The sequence below is a fragment of the Pseudopipra pipra genome, chromosome 21, assembly GCF_036250125.1.
Source record: "Pseudopipra pipra isolate bDixPip1 chromosome 21, bDixPip1.hap1, whole genome shotgun sequence".
In the NCBI taxonomy this organism is placed as follows: Eukaryota; Metazoa; Chordata; class Aves; order Passeriformes; family Pipridae; genus Pseudopipra; species Pseudopipra pipra.
The window spans coordinates 3,206,769-3,227,751 of NC_087569.1; the positions used below are offsets into that span (position 1 = coordinate 3,206,769).

General features: G+C 46.3%; 1 protein-coding gene across 2 annotated transcripts in view; it reads right to left on the reverse strand.

Annotated features, from left to right (window-relative positions):
• BAZ1B (bromodomain adjacent to zinc finger domain 1B) overlaps positions 1–20,983 on the reverse strand; it is a 42,971-nt gene that overhangs the window by 19,685 nt on the left and 2,303 nt on the right. For both annotated transcript variants that reach the window (XM_064677678.1, XM_064677679.1), the window contains exons 2-10: positions 17,074–17,190; positions 14,867–15,011; positions 14,014–14,212; positions 11,208–11,329; positions 10,201–10,398; positions 7,342–9,034; positions 3,979–4,117; positions 3,403–3,533; positions 2,548–2,659 (exon numbers count right to left, since the gene is read on the reverse strand). In XM_064677678.1, coding sequence (XP_064533748.1) covers positions 2,548–2,659; positions 3,403–3,533; positions 3,979–4,117; positions 7,342–9,034; positions 10,201–10,398; positions 11,208–11,329; positions 14,014–14,212; positions 14,867–15,011; positions 17,074–17,190 — 2,856 coding nt within the window. The remainder of the gene's footprint in view (positions 1–2,547; positions 2,660–3,402; positions 3,534–3,978; positions 4,118–7,341; positions 9,035–10,200; positions 10,399–11,207; positions 11,330–14,013; positions 14,213–14,866; positions 15,012–17,073; positions 17,191–20,983) is intronic.

Sequence of the window (20,983 nt, forward strand, 5' to 3'; positions counted from 1 at the left end):
AGGGACCTGCCCCTCCAGATTGCAGCATCTGCTGGTTCGAGGACTTCCCTGTGTGCCAGGACAAGAACCTTTGTGCTTCCTGTTCCTCAGTGAACTCCTCTCTCAGCAGTTTGTCCAGCTTTGAACAGGTACAATTCACAATCCACAGCAGCTGGCAGCAGTGAGCTGTGTACCTCAGCTGCAGCACTCTCCTCTCTATTTCAGAACTGCCATCTTCTAGTTTAATTTCCTGATCCCTTTTTTCTGTATCAAAAGAAATCCTCTGTCTTTAGGAAGCTTCCCCATTCTCCTCTAGCATTATTCTCCATCTCCCTGCTGAACATACAGGTTGGAATATTTCTGTGATTTATTTCATGTCCCTTGGCCAATTATTCCCTCATGAGAAGAGCTTCCCTCTTCTCCTAAGGCAAACCCTGTAACAACAGATCTGGTGAAGCAAGTTTGTTTCCCAAGGGAAAATGAAAATTGTTTTCCCCTTAGTCTGTACTTCAGTTTAGCATCCCTTTTATTCTTTCACTTAGACTCAACCACAGGTTTTAAGTAGGCTTTCTTACTTTTAACAGCTTCCTTATCCTGATGCAAGCCACAATCAGGATGTTTTGTGATTGCTGCTGCTGGTTTTTTTCCAAGTTCCTCAAACCCTTTTCTTCAAAGGTGAGAGGCAACACTTACTCTGATCACCTAGTGTGGAAACTCTAAAGCAAATCTCTCTGAAAGTGTTTTAGGCTTCTGGCTGCCTTTAAACTTCTAAAGAAGCTTCTTAATTCTTTTAGTTGCTCTCTTTTTCACAAAAAGGAGAACACCATCCATTATGGCCACTCCATACAAAACAGAACATAATTCAGCACTGAGTGTGTCCAGGATTTGGTTCCAAGAGCTGCTCCTCCCAGGCTGTGTGACTGGTTACTCCATGCAGCACTCCTGCCTCTGTCACCACTCTGATCTCTCTCAGCGTGTCCTTGGGAGTGGCCAACCTGATAGAGCAGATCAAATACTGTGCTTTTTCAAGTTCAGCCTGGAGTTACAAGTTACAGGAGTTCTGTGTTAATTAACTCATCCAATTTGGCTCTATGCTGCCCTCGGGGTTAGCAATATGCACTCTAAATTTAAGGTACTGTTTTCCTCATAGAATTGGTCCTTCTCCTTGTCATCTCTGCTCAACTAACACTAAGACAGAGCAGGCAGTCAGGAAGAGCAGAGGACTTCCCTGTGGGTCATACTGTCCTCCACAACCCCTGTGCAGCACCCATTCCCCAGGAAAGCCCAATTGCCTGAATTTTGGCCACATGACAAGACATGCAAAGGCCCAGACTGAGAATGGGGTGGAGATTTCTCATGGCAGGATGGGGCAGAGAAGGAAAGCACAGGAACTCTGATCTCCTACACCTTGCTGCCATTACAGAAGGGGTAGAGCAACACAAAGAGTCATCTCTTAATGCTAGTGGGTCAGATCAATCAAGATACCCACAGATTTCAGCCTCTGACAGTTCCTGGTGGGTGAGCAGGAACATGTTTGGTAAAGTAGTTCTGACTGGCAACTATTCCTTGGAGCTGAGTTCAACTTCTATTTCTCAAAGACCAAGTAACCCCATCCTGTGTGTCAGCAGTGGAGAACTCTGGGGAACAGACCCTGCTGAGAGGGGAGCTACAGGAGCATGTACTTCTCAGGGTCATCCAAAAAATGCAGAGTCCTGCACAGGCAGTTAACAGGTAGAGCTTAGCCAGTGTTTTGTGGGGTGGGGACACTGCTGAGCACTCCTTAACACACAGAGCAACACTCAACACAGGAGAATTTCTTTAAGGACACTGGTAGGGCCAATTACTGGAGCAAGTCCCCAAATCTCCATGCTGAAAGGAGGTCTGATTCACTTAGAAGACATTGCTTGGCATTGGGAAGCATTACAGGGATAACAGGCTGTCAGCATGGAAGAATAACTTTGCTAAGCTACAGCTATCAGCAGGGACAAAAATTAATTCTATGGTGCTATAGGAAAACAAGTGGACACACCACCACAGCCTGCTGGGAAGCCCAGGAAGAAGACTGGAGGAGATGAGGAGCTGGAGGAGGACTCTGCAGCACGTCTCACATAGTACAAGAACAGGAAGGATATAGGCCTGTCTCCAGAGACATCCAGGAAGACTTAAATTTCTTGTGCTCAAGGGCCCCACGTGCCACAACTCAGGTCAGCTGAGATGAACCATAAACAAAAACCCTAACACTGCTCCCCTCCCTTTTTTTTTTCTTTTAAGTATCACTTACCAATATTGGTAAGTACACAGCAATATATCAAAGCAGCATTTTACCATCTTAATTTATACTGTCTTTATGTCTGATTGATTAGATTGAATAAAGACTCCACTGGCTCTTGGCCTGGCTACCCTGTTAGCAGGGCAGTGATAACATCAGCAGCAGAGGCCTGGGGAGCTGCTGAACCAACCCAACTGCTCAGCACTGAAAGAGTAACAGGTTCATAGCAAAAGAAATGTGTCTAGACTCCTCGACCTCTACACTTTTGAGTATTTGGGGGCTATAAAAGCGTGTGTTACCATAAGTTCTGGCCCTGCTTGGGAGTGGTGGTCTCGGCGGGCAGGTCTGTGCTGGGCACGGAGCGGGGCAGTTTGGTCCCTCGGCCGTCGCTGCCTGCGCTCTTCCGCTTCTCTGCAAGAGAAAAGCACAGGCTCAGGTGGATTCCTGAGCAGCATTCCTGCTGTTCCCAAAATATAAACCCCCAGTTTCACTTTTTAGCTGTGTCCTGACAATGCACTTTGAGAACTGAGGGAGTTATAAGCAGCGTGTGTTTGTATTTCTGAGCATCTCAGACAAGGGTCTGACGTGGATTTAAACCTTTGCTCGTTGAAGCACTTGCTTGTTAATTCTCCAAGAGATCATGATGAAATCCTGCCCACTGGCTGGGAAAGCACACGAGCAACAGCTGAGAGATAACAACAGCTGGAAGCAAGTGGTGTACAGGAACACAGCTGGTCAGTATTTGAAAGAGTTCACATAAGAAAATATACCCATGGAGGGGCTTGGAATGATACACCTGCAGCTCAACCAGCCACCGAGAAAGGGGACTGCTAAGTTACATCTGGCTGAAGGATCTCCCTGCAGGTCTGCCCTGCTCCATTCCTCTACGTATGCCTGCTCTGATCCTTGTCCAAGACAATCCCACCAGGTGAGGGTTCAGATCTAACTCCATAAGCTCTGCCATGCAGGATTGCTACAGAGGGACTCAGTGCCAGCCTGTGATGTTCCAAAAGCAAGAAATGATCAGGAATGAAACTCAGCTGGAGTCAGATTATAGCAGGCTCTTCTGTCCCAAGAACTATTTCCACATACAAGTGTTAAGTTTCCTTTCCCAAACATGGATTTTTGCCCCCAGAGAAGCATGGTGACCATACCTCCAGGGCTGTGGTCCTTCTTCAGATCTTCCTTTTTCTGGTGGGGCAGGGTGAACCTGTAGTCTATACTGTCATGTACCCAACCCTTCTCGATGAACAATCCAGGAACCTCATCCGAGAACAGCCAATACCTGCAGGAAACACGTGTGTTAACAGGCCCCTGCCTCCTCTGCTGGCTGGTTACACACACAGGCTTTTATTTGCATTGAGGGGAGAAGCATCTGTGTGCATCTGAATGCACGTGTGTCTATCTTAGCCCAGCTGAGAAACATGGAAAGCTTTGATTAGAACCCATTCTAAGAGTATTCCTGTGCAACAAATACGGAAAAAGAAGAAAAGATGACTGTGATGAGGTTCCTGAGCACTGATGTCGAGTGATCCTGACCTCCATGGGAAGGCCACAGAAAGCTGGGCATGTACCCACCCACTACACTCCACGTACACAAAAAGCTCCCTTCTCTCTTCTCCACAATTCCTACATTCTCCCCCCCCATCAACCCTTTTCCAGGGGCTGCTGCCTGACACAGCCCCCCTGCCAGGGCAGAGCTGCCAGCTCAGGGGCGTTTCCTCTCCCACCTGTTGTGGTTCCGGTCGGTGCCCACCGGGGTTCTGCGCATCACCAGCTTGGCTTTGGCAATTCCATCCTGGAAAGTTTTCTCAGCTGCAGCTTTATGCCTCCGGATTCTTTCTTCCTCTGCTTCTCTCTCCATCCTCACTGTTGGAATTAGCACAGAGCAGAATTAGCTTTCCTTTGTTGTATCCAGACACCAATATTGTCTTTTATTTTACCACACTGTGGGGGTAAAAAAAAAAAATATCTATTGGGGATTTTAGTTAATATTCTTTGGGCACAACCATCCAACCTTTTGTTTTACTTTCCACCCACTGTTCTAGAAAAAAAATCAAGAATTAAGAAGTCAAGGCATAAGGATGAACTGGGCTGAAGAAAGCCTGGATAAAAATTGTCTGGAGAAATTAGTCCTTATTATTATTAGTTCCTATTGTAGGAAATGTGGGAGAGCATTAAAACAGAAACCTCAGTCCTCCCACTCATGACAGAAGTACTGAAATTTTAGTAGCTTTCAATATCCCTGGCTGTGGACAAAAAACAGGGAAAAGAAAAATATGAAGTGGCCTAAATCCTGGCATCACAGGCTCCTGGCAAGAGCTTAAAGAGCAAAACATGTCCTTTCACATCTCTAGGTAAGAAGCAGGAAGTGAGGCAGTTTCTGCCATGAATCGTGTCATGGGATCACTGAACTGTTTGGGGTGGAAGGGACCTTAAAGATCATCTCATCATGATCCATGGGCAGGGACAGCTTCCACTAGCCCAGGTTGCTCCAAGCCCCATCCAACCTGGCCTTGGACACTTGCAGGGATGAGGCAGCCACAGCTTCCCTGGGCAACCTGTGCCAGGCCCTCACCACCCTCATAGCCAAGAACTTCCTCCTGTTATCCAGCCTAAACCTACTCCCAGTTTGAAGCCATTCCCCCTTGTCCTGTCACTTCAGGCTCTCTCCACCTTCACTGAAGGTTCCCTTCAGGCACTGTAAGGCCACAATTAGGTGACCCCGAAGCCTCACAAAGGAGGGTCCAAAGCAGGTGGAATGAGACCATAATGAAGGGGAAAGGTGGAGGGGGGCAGGCAGAAGCAGCACAGAGAGGCCAAGTGCTGCCTGAGGCCCAGGGACGAGGTACCTTCTCGTCAGAACTTTTCCCAGGCTCCCTTTCTCTTGGAGCCATTTCCTGTGTCAAGCTAGGTTTGATAACAGTTGATCAGTAAATATCTGGTAAGGCTCTCAAGTCCTGCCAATGTAATTAATCCTGATTAGAGGAGACCTGATGAAAAACATACCCTTGGCATTTGTTACACCAACTTGGAGGATCAGCTTTTATAACAAAATACCAACAACCCAACTAATAGCAACTGCAGCAAACTGTCCTGTTAGTCCCATCCTGCCAGGCACAAGCAGCTGCCCAACCCAGTCTGTAAATATCAACTCCTCCCTAAATTTTATGACCTCTCCCTGTCTCACAGGACAGAAATCAGAGCAAGGAGCAACAGCCAAGTGCCAAGTTTTTACATCTGAGTCTCAGAAACCACATCAGGAGACCCATTCAGCAGGTAGTACTGATATGATCCCTCCAGAGTTCCTCATCTCCTTGACACCTTCAAGACTTCCTGCCTGATCTGGCCCCAGTGCCACCTCCCTCCTCCTCAGTGCCCTCCCCACGAGAGCCAAGACTCCAAAGACAAACCCAAGCCATTCTGCCACCCAGCTCTCCAATTCTGCCCACATGGGATATGGTGGGCATTCAGGACACAGGGATTTTTCCCAGCCAGCTGCACAGAGCAGTTGCAGCAGGTACCACCAAGTGACAGGATAAGGACAGACACTTGACTTTAAGGACTTTCCCAAGCAAAGGACAGACACTTGAATTTATTCATTTGCCAAAACTGTTCAAACAAAATGAGAACAAAGACACCAAACTAGAGGGTTCCTGCCCACACCTCATTTTCAGTAGTGAAGGTGAGCTACTCTCAGCTGCACTTTCCTCTCTAGCAGGCTCCCTTAGCTGTACAAGCTTCCAGCTCTCCATCACTTTGGACAGCCTGTATGGGAACTACTCCTTCGTGGAGTGATAAGGCAAAGAACAATTAGTAGGTGCTGCAGTAACAAGGAAATGGAAGTGACTCGACTTTTACTATCAAGAAAATACTGATAATAACCACATTATCTCAACAGGAACTTCTGCATTGGCTTCTTTTGAAGTCCAAAAAGAATAAAAACATAAATTTCTGCTTTCTTGAAGTGGTTTTAAGAGGCAAGCTGGGCAGCACTGGCTGCAATCTTGACGGGTTTAACTTGGAAGAAGTCAGAGCTCCCAGTGTACACATGTTACCAGAGAGGTGAAAGAGAAACCTCTGACTGTGAGATGGTTTTAATCTGACAGAGAGGAGGTTTAGTTTGGATAACAGGAGGAAGTTCTTGGCTGTGAGGGTGGGGAGGCCCTGGCACAGGTTGCCCAGAGAAACTGTGCAAGTGTCCAAGGCCAGGTTGGACGGGGCTTGGAGCAACCTGGGCTAGTGGAAGCTGTCCCTGCCCATGGTAGGGGGTGGAACCAGATGAGCTTTAAGGTCCCTTCCAATCCAAACCATTCTGGGATTCTTGGTCTCCTAGAACAGATATTCCCACATTCCAGCTAAGGCACACAAGCCAGGCGCCATGTGGGATGCTTGTCCCTCAGTTGTTTCAGAAATAACCAAGACAAGCTGTGCTATCCACCTCCCTCTGTCCAGTACCCACATTTATAACAACAAAAAAATCCCTAAAATGTAATTCCAAAGTGTTTTGCTCTTCACATCCATACCCCTCAGCAAACAGCACTCATTACACAGTCACACACAAAGTTTGGTGCTGCAACTCATGCTTTAGAAAGGTGAGTGGACAGTTTATATTTACACAGCTCCATAACTAATTCTTTGAAGTGAGAAACTGCAAAATGAGGTTTATTGTCCAAGTTGTTCTGATGTGGGAGAAGGGCTGCTGGCATCAGCCTGATAATGTGCAGGGCAGCAAGGCCAGCAGCAGCTGTTGGAACTGGCTTTCAGGCAGGAAGCATCTCCTCTCCATGTAAGAACCAGATGATATTTGGACACAGACAAATTTTTGGTTGCTTTCTGTTCCCAAAACAGATACTCTTTTGTTCAATCTTCCTTGGCCTGACAAAATCAGAAAGGTACTGAACAAAAGACACCCACACATAAAAAACTTTCTCTTAAAACTCCAGATTTTTGAGCTGCCACAGGAACCACAGCAGCTGAGTTAGAGATCTCCAGTGAGCAAAACCCACATAACCAGGCAATGCTCCTGAAAACAGGCCATGAATTTTGCCAGGAAGTTACTCCACGACACACTCTCTTGGTATTTTTCTTACCTCTCATCTGTATTTCTTGTTGCTCCCTCTCTTTCTTGGCTTGGATGGCGAGAAGGCGCCTGCTCTTCACAGCGCTGATCATGTCGTCGGCTTCCATCTCCACCCGGTGCTCCATTTTCATCATCTCTTTTTTCTTCTCATTCCTGCCCATCATATGCTCATCTTTGCCGTTCTCCTTGTTCTTGGCCACCATTTCTTTCCTCTTCTGTTTCTCTGCCCTCTTCTTGTCGTTCTCCTCCTTGAGGACGGCCAGGCGCTCCTTCCACAGCTCAGCCGACGCCTGCTGCTTGGCCTCCACGTGGTCCTGCACCGAGTACGTCATGAGGATCCGGTGGCACAGCGCCCCGAGGATCCGCAACTTCTCCTCAGGAGTCAACTCGAAGAACTCAGATGTCTCCAGTTTCTCCAAAAACTCATCCTGTACTTCGTTATCGTCAAAAGCTGCCGAGTCCTTGCTCTCATCTACGTTATCCGAGACCTCGCTCTCCTCTTGCACGTCCGACTTGCGCAGGCACAGGCGAACCAGCTCGGAAGCGGAATGCAGGGTAAGTGGGATCTCAGAGAGCTTCATTCCCAGCTCAGCATAATCCTCAGCAATTTCATCCTGCAGCAGGGTCTGCAAGAGAATCACCAGTACTCGGTTCAAGTACAGGAAGCCTCCCTTTTCTGCACAAAGGGCTTCCATCAGGGACACGGCCGTGATGGGATACTGAGCATCTGGCATCAATAACCCTGAGTAACAGCTCAGGAACTCCACCACCATGGCCACATCCCCAAAGAGCGTGTTAGGAAGTCCTTCTGGAGTATCAACCAGTTTGAAAGTAGGCAATGTCTTCCCTTTCAGATCTTGGTCCTCAAATCTCTTCTGTTTTTCCAGTTTTTCCTTCATCTCCTTCTCCTTCCGCTCCTTCGCTCTCTCCTTCAGTTTCTCTTTCAGCTTCTCCCTCTTCTTCTTCATGTACTCCTTCCTCTGCTCCTCAGTCATGGTGGCCCATCTCTTCCTGTGCTCCAGGAGCTCGTAGCGTTTCTGCACCAAGCCCCGCAGGTCCTCGGGGAGCCGGGCCCGGTCCTCGTTGGAGAGCAGCCGAGCAGTTTTGGAGATGATGCAGGAAAGAGCACTTTTTTTGTCCTCCCGGTCTTTGTTTTCCTTGTAATAGGCAATGAGATGGAGCGCTGCAGGAGGCAGGTGCTTCTGGGGTTTCCTGGAAGATCCAGGGGTGCCTCCAGAATTCCTGGGAGTCCTGGACACCTTAGTGGTACCTTTAGCCATGTCCAACAGTGTCATTTGCTTCATTTTCATCTTGGGGGTCTTCAAGCCTTTCCTGGGAGACTTGGCTTTCCCCGATGATTTCTGCCCATTCAGAACCCTTTTGCCTCTTTGCTTTTTGTCCAAGGATTTGTTGTTGTCCTTTCCCAATCGACTCCTCTTTGGAATGTGAAAGTTAGAACCAAGTTTAGCAGGTGATACAATTTTCATCACCTCTTCCAGCTCCTCTTTAGGACTTTTTGAATTCTTAGAGTTTTTCACCTTCAGTGGAGAGCCAATTATAGATTTCTCCAAATGCACGTGACACCACAGAGTGGGGCTCAGAGGCTGCCCCAGGGATGATCCATCTGTTTTGGATTTCTTAGCAAGCTTTCTGTCAGGTGATCGAGAGCTTTTCCTCTTGGTTGAGGGGTTGAGAGTCATATACTAAAATTAAAGAAAGAATAATTTTGTATTAATACTGAAAGGTAAATAAAGGTTATCTAGATATTTCTGTCAATTATTTTTGCCCATATTTTTAATGTATTTTCCAATGAAACTGCTCAATGCATTAAGGGTAACAGGCTTCTGTAATCACAGAATCACAGACTCAGAGAATGGCCTGGATTGGAAGGGACCTTAAAGATCATCCTGTTCCACCCTCCTGCCATGGGCAGGGACACCTTCCACTAGCCCAGGTTGCTCCAAGCCCCATCCAACCTGGCCTTGGACACTTGCAGGGATGGGGCAGTCACAGCTGCTCTGGGCAACCTGTGCCAGGGCCTCACCACCCTCACACTAAAGAATTTTTTCCCAATATCCAATCCAAACCTACTCTCTGTGAGTTTGAAGCCACTCCCCCTTGTCCTGAACAAATATTTCTCTTCTAGTTTTAGAACAACAAAGTCCACAAAAAAGTGAGTTTACCAAATGAACAAATCAGTGCTTTCTACACCCAAAGACGGATGTTAGAACTGCAGATTTCATGATATGACATTGAGTTGGTTAACTGTCTTTGGCTGGTCAGTACAAAGAGCTGGAAAATACCCATCCCTGATACTTGAGTATTCAGTACAAAATTTGTGGTATCTGCCAACCTGCAGTCCATTCCCATACAAGGGTCAGGCATCATGATGTCACACACATCCAGCTCCTGTAGCTATGAAAAGGGCCCACTACTTGACACTACCAGGTAGGACTGAGCTCTTCCATTTCTCTTACACCAGGAAATGTCTTCACTTGTAGACAAGCAACATGAACTACTGGAAAAACCTCAAAAAAGGCAGTTACACCTCAAATTTTCAGAGCAGACCACTTTCAGACACTCAAGCTGTGTCACCTCTCAATGAGTCAACCTTCAAAAGAGTGGGTTTTCCTTCTCTGTTCCTCTCTGGAAGGATTTAAAGGACATGTAGATGTGGCACTTGAGGACATTGTTCAAGGATGGCCTTGGCAGTGCTGGGGGAACAGCTGGACTCAATGATCTTAGGGGGCTTTTCCAACCCTAATGATTCTGTGACTGTAAAATCCACCCAGCGCACTCAAGTCTCTGCTGAGACTAAGAGTGTAGAACAAGTGTGACAGCAAAGGAGGTTACTTTTAGGAATTCTTACCTTATGTGGGTCAAGCAAGAAGTCACTAAATTTACTGGGCAGAGAGTATTTCTTCACCAGCTCATCCTCCACGACCCACGGGGCGTTCTCGCACGTGCCGGCGCGGAGCGCGTTGTGCCGGATGAAGTACCTCAGGATCTCCTTGTTGGGAGGGCGCTCTGTACGGACCAGGCTGTCTGCTGGAACGTTGCTGATGATCTGGGAGATCACAAACAGGCAGGCTGTTAATGATTAGCTTCTAACCACATCATCGCTACAGATCATGCAGCTAAAGAGAGCAAGACTGTTGTATTGCTTCACGTCCACTAAGTCCTCACCCTTTCAAAGCTCTCTTGGAAAGACTCAAACCAAACAGAGCTTGCAGAACTGAGACAGAGATTGGTAGAAGAATCAGTCAGCCAAAACAGTTAAAACCATGAGTTCATGTTGCAGATTTCTTTCCAGAGCCCACTGCTTTATTTCAAACCTTCCTCCAGCTTGTGCTCGCTACTGACTTAAAAGCTTTTACGTATTCATGTTTATTTTGTTTTGATTTTTTCCTGAGACTACAGGAACAACTCTACATGTGGTACTCATTAAATGGAGGTCAGCACTGCCTCTCTTGTCAAATTAGCAAAGAGCTGACAAAAAGCACAGAGCAGTGAGGCAGTTACCCAGCACTTACTTCCCAAAGCACTGCTACCTCCTACTCGGAGCAGCTCAGAACAAGAGCTGCAACTGCCACTCATGATTTAACTGGTCTCATTAACTGCCTGACCAGAGATGAGCCACTTAACAGCAACCACTCTAAAGCCCTGTGACTCAGTGTGTGGTACCAGGTGTTTCCATGCACAAACCCCAATTACAGATAGAAACAGCCAGGCTGGTCAGCCCTACAGACAACTCTCCTGCTTCCAATGCCATGGCTCTGGCAGAAAGTGCTACACTGTGCTGTATGATCACTGATAATGATTAATTAAACTTGCACATTCACGTTATAACAGAAAGGACTCGTGCAGACAACTCACCTTATCTTCATTTTTCAGTTTCACATCGTATTTGTGTGGCAGGAATTTAGGTGGAACCCACTTCCTTTCTTCCTTCTTCAAAGAAGTGGGAAGCTTCCGAGGAGACCTACGGGCTCGATCATCTGGTAAAGCAAAGTGAGACATTGTCTTCACATTAGAGTAAACCAAAAAGATTAAAGCACCCTACTCCTCACTATCTGTACAGTGTTAAACCAGAACATCAGGAAAATCTCATAAACTGGGTTTTACAGTATCCTAAAGAATCCTGGGAATGGAGGCCCTAACCAGCCCTGAGGTAGGGGGCAACATATTTTTCAAGGAGTATAAAGCATCATCTGCATTTAAACCTATCTCTCTGCAGAGAGCTTTGCAAAGGGAGAAAATGTCTATACAACTCACCAAGGGGCACCTTCCACTAGCCCAGGTTGCTCCAACCTGGCCTTGGACACTCCCAGGGATGGGGCAGCCACAGTTTCTCTGGGCAACCTGTGCCAGGGCCTCCCCACCCTCACAGGGAACAATTTCTTCCCAATATCCAATCTAAACCTACCTCCTTCAGCTTAAAGCTCAAGCTGCAGAACCCGCCTTCAGCAGTTCATCCATTTTCAGGACAATCTAACCTTTCCTCTCACTTCTGCAGATTTTCCAGAGTTCACTCCCTAAGCACCTAACAATACAATGTCAATCCAGATTGCACAAATGATGCAATAAAGCTGGCACAAAGCCTTATTTTTAGCTTCTGAAGGAGAGCAGACTCCTAACCAGAGAGACTGAAATTCTCTTTGTCCCTTTTCTCCTCCAAGAAAACAACCAAGTTTGACACAAGTATTACTAAAACTGCCAAGGTTCGCTCTGCCCCCTCGTGTGTGCACAGGCAGACACAGCTCTTACATCACAGACAGAGCCTGTTACTGCTTCCAAACACTCACTCTCGTGTAGTGACTTCAAATCACATCCCCAGTGGTCAAGTGTGAACATGATTAGAGAGAAAAACTCCAGGCCAGTGTGTTTGGGAACCCCCAGACTCCATATCCTGCTTCTGTGGGTGCAGTTCAGCACTGGAACCCACCAAGTGTGTCAGCACTTCCCCACTTCTGCAGCCTGCTGTGTAACTGTAACAAGTGCTACACAATTATTTTAACACACTCTGGAATAATTTGACTCAATAATGATTTCAATGATTTGATAATGTCATAATTCAGTAATTACTATGAACCTAAGTTCTATGAAAACCCAGAATATAAAGGCATTAGTAGTAAAATATCCTTTTAATAAAAGCATATGTACAAGCAGTTAAGAGATGAGTGCTTACTGCTTTTCCTGCTTAGGTTATGACTATCCCAGAATCTTGGGTTGGAAAATGCTGAGGTTCATCTTTTCCAGAAAGGGAAGGACAGTCCCAGCTTACAGAGGTGAGTAAACACAGTTCAGAACCAGCTGAGTCAGAGGCTGAAACAGGAGCAGGAAGCCCCATTCCCGTGATATCCAACCTTGGAGCACTGCACTGGCAGTGCCAGTAGGAGCACAGCTGGACATGGCTGCTGGAACACCACACAATGGACCAGGGTAAACCTTTACTAAAACACCCAGGCCTAAAAACGCTGCTGTAAATTTTGTCACTGAGCATTTTTCAAGTAAAAAGTACTTCCTATGCCTTGTACAGCACTCAACAAAATATATATGTATATATAAATAATTAATACCACTGGCCCCTCTCCCAGCACAACTCCTGTTTCAAAGGATGTCTATAAGGCCAGATTGTTTCTACACCACCTTTTTTTTCCATCCTGGTTCTACAGGGCACTGCAATGAAATCAGAGAAGCTCAGAACATTTTCCAGTACCATCAGAAAGAGCTGGCAATTATTAGGACTAGAGTTTGGTAGAGCTTGTTTTCCACTCCTGACTTTGCTATTTGCTTGCTGGGCTGGTTTCAGAGTTTCCTCTTCCCCACATCAGAGGAGGTCACACACACACACCTTCCCCAGATGCTGGAGTGGCTATTTACAAATGCCAACAGTTCATTCCATTTACAAGCCTTTAAAATTAAGCTCTCCAGCTTAATTTTAAAATTAAGCTGTGAAACTGGTTTTTTTTTGTTTGTTTGAAAACACTTTTTGAAATCTATTTTAAAGACTCTTATAATTCCATTTTTAAGAAGTCACACAGGACAACTTATTGGGGTTTTCTTTCAACACCACCTTCTCAGAGCCAAGAAAAACCTTGGATATCACTGCTTAGCTCTGCAGCAAGGAGGAACAGGTAAGAGAGAACAAGGTTTCAAAGTAGGTTTTATTTTGAATCCTTAAAAAAATTAATATGCATTTTTCTGCATGAATTTTGCCTCAGCATTTGAAAATTGGAAAGGGGATAAACCAAAATGGAAAAAACCCCAACACTTATTTTTTATGACAACTGGGGACATAGAGAGACTTACAGCTTGTCTCTGACTGCAGAAGAACAGGCTTTGGAGCTAGAGAGGTTTGCACTGAGGATGAACATCAGAGCAAAAACTTGATTCTGCAAGAACTTTTACTGCCCCCCTCACTTTCTCTTTAAATACACTTGTTATACTTTAGATTTATACACTTCATTACACCTTAGAGCGACAGCACATTTTCTGCTTTAAAACAGGCAAGAAGAGCTGAAAGCCAAGTGATGCCCCCAAAATTCAGCCCTAACATGGACAATTCCAGGATTTCATCCCATAACACTCTTTAAACATTCACAGCCCAGGCCTGAGACATCCATACACTCCAATACTCACTGCCAGGTGCTACCTGCTGCCATGCTGCCTCCCTACTTACTCATGCTTTCCCTCCTGTTGTCATCCTCCTTCAGGAGAGCTTCCTTCTGGTTGTCCTGGGCTGCCTGGCTGGAGTTCTCCTTGTCACTGGACGGGGAATCACAGGCTCCGTCGGATTTCTTTTCTGAGGCCTCTTCATCAACTTTCTCCAGCGGATGGATCTTCACAACCTTCACAGGCAACATTTTCTCCTTGCCAACCTGCAGGGAAATATTGGTGAAAAGTGGACCTGAGCAAGACACCTGAGCTAATGGGCTTTAGCACTAAGAGGAAGGGAAAAAACAAAAAAAAAATCCCAGTTTTGGAGGAACTTTCTAATCATTAGAGGCTTTTTAGAGATTTTTAAGGTGTTGACTTCAAGTTACATTTGTTTAAGACTACTGTTCCTTCTAGGAATGTGTCAGGTGAAAAGATTGTGGAAGATAGTACTTTTTAACTTCTTTTAACTACAGTAGGTATTTATTTATACTTAAGTATGTACACAGACCATCACATATTTAAGCACTGTAACAGTTGTATCTGTTTCCCTGTGCAAACACACAGATCAGTATTTTACTCTTGCCATCATCCCAGGATCCTGGAATGGTTTGGATTGGAGGGACCTTAAAGATCATCCAGTTCCAACCTCCTGCCATGGGCAGGGACACCTTCCACTGGGAAGTATGGGATATCCACATGCTTCTGCTTATGGAACCATTTTCCATCCAAAAGCAGGTGATGCCACTGGGATTCTATAGAAAAGAAACTCACCACCCTTCTGATAGTGTGAGCAGCCAACATATGCCTCCCATCTCCTGCCTTCAGCTACCTGGAATTAGCAGAAGCATGGGATAAAATGGAAAACAGATCCTTACCTCAAAGTCACACTCTTCTCCCACTGCAAATTTGGTCATGATCTCCAGCCAGGCTGCATCCACCAACTTTTCCAAAGACACCGTGTTGTGGTGGACAATTTCCAGGACCTGTTTCTCATACCAGATGGGGAATTCCTCCTTCAAGCTGAGCAAGCACATAAGAAGTTTTCATTATTCAGGGGATAAAAGCGGAAATGCAAAGTAGCCTCCCATTTCCCAGCTCCAGGAATGTTAACAGCCAGGACAATGTTTGAGGCAGATGCCCCATTAGCATGCAAACATCCAAGGGCTTTTTGCTGCTCTCCCTCCCCCAGGTGTTAGCTGGCATGACAATACAAATTATCCAGATCCTTCCCAGAAGGAATGCCATAAACACTCAGGAAGAGCAGCACTGAGTGTGAGCCCTTTCATGCTGGTTATTACTGTTTATTAGATATTAAATATATATCAAGACCATGTCATTATTCTGGGGCTTGTTACTTTTAAAATGTTTGCCTCCAACACCTCAATGCTGATGAAGACTTTTCCTCTGCCAACACAATAAATAAAAGACAGAGGCAGGTTTACCCATCTTTCCACAGAAAAATATCTTGAGTGTTTCACCATGTCACGATCTTCAGACTTATTCATATAAAGGAGACAAACACTGTGACAAATTTACTTCCCTGATTTCCTCTCTAAAAGGTGAGGTCAGTTGGCTGACAGGGGCACTAAGAAATATGTTGCATAAAGCCTTGTGGCTACAAAGTAAAGTCCGTTTCAAGTTACCGTCAGGAGGAAGGAAATAGTCCATTTTTCCAAAACACTTTTCGGCTTCCCAGCCTCAGGGATCCATGGCTGAGAACCCTCCGCTGTATTTACAGTGCTACAACTGCCATGAACAAATTTATCCCGTTAGCAAACTGCCTAAATGGACTTTTTTATCCAGCCTAGTGTCAGGTATTAAAGCAGCCAGACTGCCTGGGAAGCTTTTCATCCCATTTCAAAGAGACAAGACCAAAATCTCATTTCATAGTCTTTTTTTCCCCCAAAGTTAGAGAGACTATGGCTAAATTTGTTACCAAGAAACCTTCCATTTCTATTTCATTGACATTTCTTCAATTTTGTTTTCTGAAGTGGCCAACCAATCCAACATGGATAACCAAAAGGAAGCAGCACTGAACCATGAGTTTTGACTCAGAATTATGAATTTATGGAGCTGGCTCTGCACCCTCCTCTCAAACAAGAACAGCAGGAAGCAAAGCCTGAAGGCAGCAGTGTGTCAGCCTTCACAGAAATTAGGACTATTAGCAAATGGCTTTCTTATTTGTTGACTTTAAGGTTGTGATTAAGCCCAAATGATGGGGAATTTCTCCTTAGGCAAAGGCTGTGAACTCTTTGCCAATGATTCAGAAATGTGAAGAGAGGCAGCAGAAAATTTTGCCTCTTAGGTGGTACTGCTGATACTCTGCTCAGTCTAAATCCAGGGAAAAATGTCCCACAAGTCCAGGTCATGAGTTTACAAAACGGAGAAGCACGTCTTTTGTTAGGCAAAATTCCTACAATTTGGTAATCACACTAATTGTGTGTTATATGTGTTGGTTGAGCCAAGGACCTGCACCTTCACAGCAAATTCACTTCTGTAGCCATGCTGGATCTCATCCAAGGATTCCTGTGGGCTAGAGGGGGAGGTCAGGGCCACAGCAGCCCGGAGGAACACTGGGGGTCTGCACAGAGCAAGGGCTCTTGCTGCTTTCCCTCAGCTCTTTGTTGTTTCAAGCAGTGCAATTCCCTAAATCTCACGACAACATTTTTCTTTTTAATTTAGTACAACAACTCTAATGCAGATCCGGAAAAAATAATTACAGGTGTGGACCAGTTTGATGTGAAACTTGAACAGCTCTTTTTTATTTTATTTTTACTTTACATCCTTCAAGATTTAGGTTTTTTCCCCCTGAAATACTCCTATTATCCAAAGGGCTTTAAAACATGTCAAGTTCCATATGCTGAACTATTTTGGTTCAAGTAATACCAAAATAAGTAAATTACTCGACTACTAAGTAAATTAGTGATGGCATCAAAATTGGACTTAATTTGCTTTCAGCTCCAAAATCCCCAGATCTACTTCCAGCTCCTTAGCTCACCTCAGATACACAGCACCCCCAAGCACACTCTTCTGCCCCAACACCTAAAGACAGGCACAAATCCGTGTCTCCACTGGTACTTACAGCTCAGCAACTTCCTGCTCCTCCTCCCAAGCCTCTTTGTGTGTCAGTTGGCTGCTTCCTGTGCTCTTGCACGTCCAGATCCGCTCGCTGTATCTCTCCAAACGCGCTTCGTACTCTCTGTGCGAGTGGCAGCTCAGGAAAACAGGATTTGTGCAGGGGAGAGCACAGTCACAGCAGCACCAAACAGTCAAAGCCAATGAAACCCTTGCTGCTGGAGTGCACAAAGGCTGAGGAGAGCCTCAGTACAGCCTGACCCCGTGTCTGCCACGAGGGTGCTGGGTTAAATCTGAGGTGCTCGTGCTTTCTGCAGCTGAAACCCCCGTCCTGCTCAGCCCTGGCACACAGAAGGTGCCACAGCACCGACAGCTCAGCTGTGCTGCACAAGGGGAACACACAGGGCTGAACACTTTGTGGTATTGCTAACTTACTTGGCAGCTTTTCCAGACTGATTCCTTGGAAAACAGCATCAACAACATCACAGGCAAGTGTAGGAGGCACGGCATGGACTGCTGCTAATGCCTGAGAGGAACTGCTGTGGCACTGCTGCTACCAGTGCCTCAGGGTGGTGTTACCAACTCCAGACAGAAATTTAGCAGTCTATCCAGCATCCCCAGTCTTTTGGGGGGAAAAAAGGCCCAAAAGCTTTGAAACTGAAATCTCTAGAAAGGCCACTTTTCCTTTAGTTCTCAAAAAGAGCAGCCCCCTGTGTTTGCACAACGTGAGGCTCTCTCTCACCGACTACACCACCTGCTTCACGGAATCATGGAATGGTTTGGGTTGGAAGGGATCTTGAAGATCATCCAGTTCCAACCTTCCTGCCATGGATTGGAACCTGCTACTAGACCAGGTTGCTCCAAGCCCTGTCCAACCTGGCCTTGGACACTCCCAGGGATGGGGCAGCCACAGTTTCTCTGTGCCACCTGTGCCAGGGCCTCACCACCCTCACAGGGAAGAATTTCTGCCCAATATCTAATATAAACCTACTCTTTCTTAGTTTGAATCCATCCCCCTTGTCCTGTCCCTCCATGCTCTTGTACAAAGTCCTTCCATCTCCCTTGCTGGCTCCCCTCAGGCACTGACACTCCTGTGTCCCAACCTGCCTCAAGGTTACGTTATTCCGGGCGTCAGGATTAATGGGTGCCACGGGGGAGCAGAGAGCATTAGGAATGACAGCATTAGCCACTCTGCTGGGAGCATCTGTGGCTGCTCTCCCTGCTCCACCTGAGCAGTAATTAACACTCAGGGTAAAAGAGAGGAGCTAATTCACCCTTACTATGGACAGCAGATGCACAGGCACCATTATCAGCACGGAGTAAATCCACACCAATTTGCCCCATGCTCACCCACGGGAAGTTAAGTGGAGAAATCCTAAGAGAGGCAAGAAAAGCACCTTTTGCTCCTCCCTGCACAAGCTCTCCAGTGGCAAGGCCAGCATGGAGCATAAGGCACACTGGGAACAGTCACAGCTCATCCTGCTGCAGCACCAGCCCTGATTCCCAGAGTCCTGTGGGAACAGGCAGATTGCTCCACACTCCTGCACAGGCAGAGCCACCAGCCACAGCAAAGCACTCGGTGTACCCCGCAGAGGTGTTGTCTGTCAAGAATATTTTAGTGCAACCAACCTATTTTTTTCCTTTTTTAAGGTTCCTGTTAGGAAGCCAAGTTACAACTCCAACCAAGCCAATTTTCTTGGACGTTTTCCTCACAGCTCCAATTTAAAGCACAAGCTACAGCAGCTGCACTGTGGGTTCTGATGTACAGGTAACTTACAACTGGTGGTACACAAAAATATTAGCCAGGAACCTCCAGAGGAGGCTGCTACAGTGCTCCCCCTTCCTGAAGCAGGTTGTAAAATCAAGGAGAAATCCCATGGTTCCCCAGCCCACCCTGTTTGTGGGCTCTCCTGCAAATGAACAGCAATCTGACCAGTCACCACCCCACTAAGATTTGAGCCCTCTGGTCAATTCTCACCCTTCCTTGGGGTTTAAAAGATGCTCAGTTTTCCACAGAAACAAGAGGTGCTACAGGCAGCAGCAGGAAGTGCCATTGTTGGAACAGAAGCAAGGAAAAACCACAGCTCCCAGGGAACTGCACAGCCCCACTGACCAGCCCAGGAGTGGCACTGTGACATATGTTTGCAGTTATGCTGAGCAAGGAGGGGAAAAGCATATAAAAAAATAAAATCAAACAAGAAACCAGGAGTCCTCCTTGAAATTACAGCCATCTGGCACTGGCACAGGTTGCCCAGAGAAGCTGTGGCTGCCCCATCCCTGCAAGTGTCCAAGGCCAGGTTGATGGGGCTTGGAGCAACCTGGGCTAGTGGAAGGTGTCCCTGCCCATGGGAGAGGGGTGGAACAAGATGGGCTTTAAGGTCCTTTCCAGCTCAAATTACTCTTTGTGATTTATGTGGTTAATGATTGAATTAATGATTGGATTAACCACTTTAATAATGGTTAAATTGCAACCATAATACTATTCCTTCCTGTGCCTTTCCCACAAAGAGCAGCATTAAAACCAAACCCAGTGCTAAAGGAGAGACACACTTAAGGGTTCTGGACATGGCCTTAAAAAACCTTCAGTAGTCTAACTACAATCAAATATTTAATATACAGGTGGGAAATAAAATTATGGCCTACTTCCCTCCTACATTTATCAACCTCCTCCTCTCTAGACCTGTGAGGAGATTCCTTTCCTTCCACCAAGGAGAGCAAATAAATGCTGATCTCCAGTTGAAAAATAATTGAATGATACATTTTTTCCCACATCAATAGGGAGATCCAAGAGAATTTTCCCTATGAATGTTCCCCTCCTTAAACACATCAATCAGAACTGTGTCAGGACTCATATATCCCAGACCAGCCTGGCATTTCAAAGTAGCAGGTATGACAATTCCCAAGACAGGAATAAAACATACCCTGGACAGCAGCTACTTGTGAACATACTGCAAAATGCCATGAATAACATGTATGTTAAATGAAAAGCTTACTACCCACTGTGTAGCAGTTGATATATCTGTTTGCACCCCACTGCAGGTCATTTAATGCTGAAAGGCAACAAAGTTACAGTAAAAACAAAGTTTCATTAAAAACCCTTTTAAAGAAAAGTGTTTACAATAACCAAGCTAACCACTGCACAAGACAACTGCTAAGGGGATAAAATGTTTACTTCTTCCTGGGTAACTTCTCGGAGAGCATCAGTATGAACTCCAAACCAGCTTTACAGTATGTGAATTGTTTCCAGTTGTATTAGACAGGAAGGCAAAAATCCCAGGAAAGTGGGTACATTTATACACTACTCCCTGGATGGGTGGCAGAGTTCTCCTAGACCTGCAGAGTGTGACATGACAGCGCCTTGGCTACCACCTTCCAGGCAGAGTTTGGCTCTTTGGGATCACCCGTGAGGATGTGACAGCCTTTAACCTGCCAAACCCAGCCCAACCCGTCCCTGCGCTGGCACCACGCACAAATATTAACTACAGACAGGCAGCAGGCTTTAATCCGGGGTGGAAACAACACACCTTCCCAAAACCACACACTGAGGGCTGAGGGGAAGCTTTGGCTGGAACAGCCTGGGCTGGCTGAGCTCCCTGAGCCCAGCACCTCTCCCCAGCTGGCAGCAGTTTTCCAAACCAAAGGCACACTGCAGCAGTCCCACGTGCCCACAGCAGAGCTGACCTGGGTATCTGGGAGGCAGCAAATGCTCAGCACCAGCTGCACAGGTGACAGGACTGTTCACGTGCAAAGCACTGTCCTGACACCTCAGGTGTCTCAGCAGATCCCACTGAGCTCCTGCAAGGACAAGTCTATCTCTGGCTGCCCAGAGAAACCCCTGTCCCCACACCCACACGATTAGCAGGGCTCACTCCTGGGCAGACACCAGAAGCCCGAGGCTTTGCCAGGATGCAAAGGGC